Here is a 4634-nt window from a genome sequence, read left to right on the forward strand (position 1 = left end):
CTCCTTCACGTCACGGACGATTTCTCTCTCGGCTGAGGACAGACAAGCCAAGAATTCGCCAGTCTTCTTAACAACACGAGGGTTCTCACGAGCAGACCTAACCATAATTCAGATTTGCCATTTTTATAACTGTAATCAAAATGACGTTAAACTTCATCATTGTTTTATGGAAAGAAGAACGGCTGCTTACCCGTTGTGACGAAGGAGTATCCGCGCTCGGTCAGGATCTTCATCAGGTAGTCTGTCAGGTCCCGGCCGGCCAGGTCCAGACGCAGGATGGCGTGCGGCAGGGCGTAGCCTTCATAGATGGGCACGTTGTGGGTGACTCCGTCGCCGGTGTCAAGCACGATACCGGTGGTGCGGCCGGAGGCGTAGAGAGACAAGACGGCCTGGATGGCCACGTACATGGCCGGGGTGTTGAAGGTCTCGAACATGATCTGGGTCATCTTCTCCCTGTTGGCCTTGGGGTTGAGGGGAGCCTCGGACAGCAGCACGGGGTGCTCTTCGGGGGCCACACGCAGCTCGTTGTAGAAGGTGTGGTGCCAGATCTTCTCCATGTCGTCCCAGTTGGTGACGATGCCGTGCTCGATGGGATACTTGGTGGTCAGGATGCCTCTCTTGCTCTGCGCCTCGTCACCGACATAGGCGTCCTTCTGTCCCATGCCGACCATGACGCCCTGGTACCTGGGGCGGCCCACGATGGACGGGAAGACGGCCCTGGGCGCGTCGTCGCCCGCAAAGCCGGCCTTGCACATGCCGGAGCCATTGTCGACGACGAGAGCAGCAACCTCCTCTTCGCACATGATGGAGAGTTAGTCTGGTAGCACCACTGGAACTGGGAGAAGAACCTGGCAAATCTTGGACCGCAGTGAAGAACTGGACAATCTGGTCCGGTATATATACTCCGACACCTGAAGTTTTTAGAAACGCATTCGCGGAAGTAGCGCCCGTATAAGGAAGGCGTCTCCTGTTTTGGCTTGGGTACTACACAGCAGAGTGACTAGTGTGTGACATTCCTGCCAGAGGGCGGGAAGGGGAATGCTTGTCTTGTCTATTCGTGGAGAGTTTACTTAGTTACTCACAAGGTACACGAACATCATGTGGGCTAGTAAAACCGGCAGCGATCTTTGTAGGTGGTATTTCGCACGCGTGGCTCTTTCGTTCGATATGTATGCCTTATGAACTGTATATTTTCATGTATGGCTTCTTATTACATGTATTTTCATTAACCACCACTCGGGGTTTGCAATCTCGAGGAAGCGGGAGGCTAACATATATGGTGGCCTTCTTTTGGACATAGGTTCGTACTAAGACTCTTCTATAACTTGAAATGTCGACAGATTTATGACTCTGAGAGAACTATAAAGTTGTTCCCTGTCGTTCACATATTTTAAAGGGTTTTAATGTCCGTAGATGATTTCAATGTCTCTGTATAATCGCTATACGTAATCTGCCAAACAACCACATCATATAATTGTCTGTTACAACAAGTTGTTGTACGGGACATTCCAAGCATTACAAGAGTTATTTTGAATCTAACATTTTCCTGTTACCGTGTTCATCTTCAAACAATATGGGGAGGCCATAAAATAATGTTGCCCTAAAGTTTAATGTACTACCTTTTCTGTAAAAAAAAACCTTTATTACCTTCGCCAAGAAGGTTATGTTTTCAGGGGCGTTCGTGTATGTGTGTGTGTGTGTGTGTGTCTGTCTGTCTGTCTGTCTGTAAACACGATAACTTGAGAAGGCCTTGATGGATTGTCTTGATACTTGGTAGGTGGGTAGGTCTTGATGAGACCTCAAAATGATTAGATTTTGGGCCCCCTAGCGGCTTGTTATGGTACTGCAGCTGAACTTCCGGTTTTGATATCTCATGATCTAGACATGCTAGAGTGACGAAATTTGGATGGTAGGTAGCTCTTGTGCTGGGGAAGAAGTGACGTGAGTTTGGGCCCCCTAGCGGCTTGCTCTAGAACTGCAGGGATATATTCTTGAAAATATTCAAAAGGGGATAACTCAAGAACCGATTGACGGATCGTCGTGATTTTTGGTATGTAGGTAGCTTACGCGATGTTTAATATAATTATGTGACAATTATGCAAATATGGATGTAATTTGCATAATTTATGGGGAAATTCTATAAATCAGCTGCATTCCATGATAGGACAATTGAAGCTTGTGACATTGGTAATTGACAATGAGAGAAACACAGGAAGATATTGATTATGTTAATAATGACTTAATTTGCATAATTAATGAGAAAATTTTATAATTATGTAATGATAACTGCCTGGAATTTCATACTTGTGGTATTTGAATGTTTAGTTGACGTGAACATCATTAAACATAATTTATTCAAATCAGGACCTCATTTGCATAATTTATTAGGAAATGCTAGAATGCATTGTTTGTTTATATATATAAGACTGTCTTTTGGCTGAGATTATGATAAAATGATATAATTCATGAAAATTAGGTTCCTATTTCTTAAGTCAGGGGGGAATAATCTAATCTATAATTTGTCAGTCATAAAGTTTAACATCATTTGGCGAAGGTATGAGATCGGGGAACTCTAGTTGTATATATATTTATGAACCAACGGGCTCAGTAGAAACTGACATGAGAGATCAAGTGAAATGATAGAGTATTTTACAGTTATTGTAGGGAATTGGCGAGACTGTGTTGTCAAAGAGCATCGGCTTATTCCAAACGAAACATACCAAAATGATAATGTAACATGTTTGGTCCAAAATATAGGCGCAGTGACAACTTGTTTATGTCAATATAGCTTTGGGCTCAAGTCTAGAAGAAATTAGAAGAATTTAAGAAGTGATAGATATGGTGGTCTAATCGTTGAATCTCGTGTCAAAAATAGAGACTGCCAAACGCAAAAGGCCGGAGTTTTGCAAACACACTTTCTAATTGGAGCAGGTCTGTAAATAAGAGGATGCTTATCTGTAATAGGCAACAGACCGTAGGGTGACAAACACATTTTCTATTAATCTTGATGACTTAAGACGAAGAAAGGAGGGGGCAACCAGCTTCAACCAGCTAATCTTTTCCTATTCGAAGTTGGTTTCTTTGAACACGATTGATATCTTTCTTCGTCTTCTTTACCTAAAAAAATTCAGTGCTACTGGGCGCCGCCATTTTGGATGATTGATCAGCTATCCCATAATATTTGCTTCTACAACATCACACGTACGCGTGACGTCAGAAATAGAATGGGTGGTCCGGCAAGTCATCCGATATTCCTCCTGTGTATCCAGTTCGACATTCTCAAAAGACTCACTGATTATCTGATGAGTTTCTGAACTATTTCAATTTACTCAGGCCTGACGAAGTAGCTATATATGGTTGGGAAAGGCGTCAGAAATATACCAGCGGGAAACTTGTACCCGTGCTGACAAACTGATAATTAAGAAGAATTGCCTTGGGAAGGTTGAAAATTCTAAGCCTCTTTGAAGCTTCTCGCTCTCACTTGAAAAATATTAAGAGTTAGGGCGAGAACGTATCTTAATGCATGGCCGTTGATAGTTAAATAGCTTCTCATGTGGATGACTTTGACGTTTATGCCAGTACGATTGAAAAAAAAGAGAACACGTGTTTGCACAATAAGTACCGACTGAGCTAAAATAGCGGCTAACACCGTGATTGACGACTAAACATACATGAAAAGCATTTTGGGTGGATTCGTTGCAAGTTACTACGTACCTGAAATTTGCTAATTTTCAATTACCTTTTCTCATCCGATGTAAGTGAAAACATTTTTTTCATAGGACATGTCGCGACTGACATCACAGCTCTAGTGCTGCCGGGAAGGGCTTTTGACTGGAAGCCTAAATACTTACAAAACACATAAGTACGAATAAGACAACCACATGCACTCAAATCGTCCTTTTTTTTAGACTGGGGAAGTTCTTGTCACGACTACTTGCTGGTTTACCACCAACGCCGATGACTGGATTCGTAGGCGTGTGGCGTGCACAACTTATTACCCCCACCAATAACCATGGTATTTGCACACACCCTGGCTTTTAGTATTGTACATCTCTCCCCATAGAGTTTGGGAAGAGCCAAACTGTCCTCACCAGCTATGTGAACCCAGCGTTCCATACAGCACAAGTCCCATGCCCAAACATAGAGCCTTGTAGTTTACAAATCATTATTAACTCGTCTTGTGTGGACATTCCGCGTGCCTCTTTCCGGCCTTGTTTACCTTGGGTCAACCGATTCCCTGTTATATGTACTTAGAGGGATATCCCACGGCAGGAGGGTCTGTTAGGGGTTTGTACAATTATTGAACGTAAGCTGCTACCAAAGATGAGTGACCTAAGGGGCTGAGCTTTATTTTCTTCCGTCTTGTCCCAGATTTCATTTTTGTCAAGTGTGGTAAAATTTACCTTGCACCTGATTCTCGAATTCAAGAATCAATGGTGGGAGAGAAAGATGCACAAGGAAAGAGAAGAGGGAATTTATTTTTTTTTGCAGGACTTCGTTTTCCCTTTTTATGAAACTGTTTCTAAGACAACAGGACTTAGTACCGATAAATATTTTCGGTAGTTTATCACTAAGTTGTATGCCTTAAATACGTTATCATAGACAACACAATAAAACAAATTCACAATGAAATG

The 4634-nt window shown here is 42.8% G+C and overlaps 1 protein-coding gene across 1 annotated transcript in view; it reads right to left on the reverse strand.

Moving 5' to 3' along the window:
* The window catches only part of LOC109479699, a 6448-nt gene extending 5561 nt beyond the window's left edge, over window positions 1-887 (reverse strand). Inside the window, exon 1 of the mRNA XM_019781689.1 lies at window positions 442-887. Coding sequence (XP_019637248.1) covers window positions 442-803 — 362 coding nt within the window. The 5' untranslated portion in view covers window positions 804-887. The remainder of the gene's footprint in view (window positions 1-441) is intronic.
* Window positions 888-4634: the final 3747 nt, after the last annotated feature.

The sequence above is a fragment of the Branchiostoma belcheri genome, unplaced genomic scaffold (assembly GCF_001625305.1).
Source record: "Branchiostoma belcheri isolate BF01 breed outbred unplaced genomic scaffold, Haploidv18h27 scaffold5, whole genome shotgun sequence".
In the NCBI taxonomy this organism is placed as follows: Eukaryota; Metazoa; Chordata; class Leptocardii; order Amphioxiformes; family Branchiostomatidae; genus Branchiostoma; species Branchiostoma belcheri.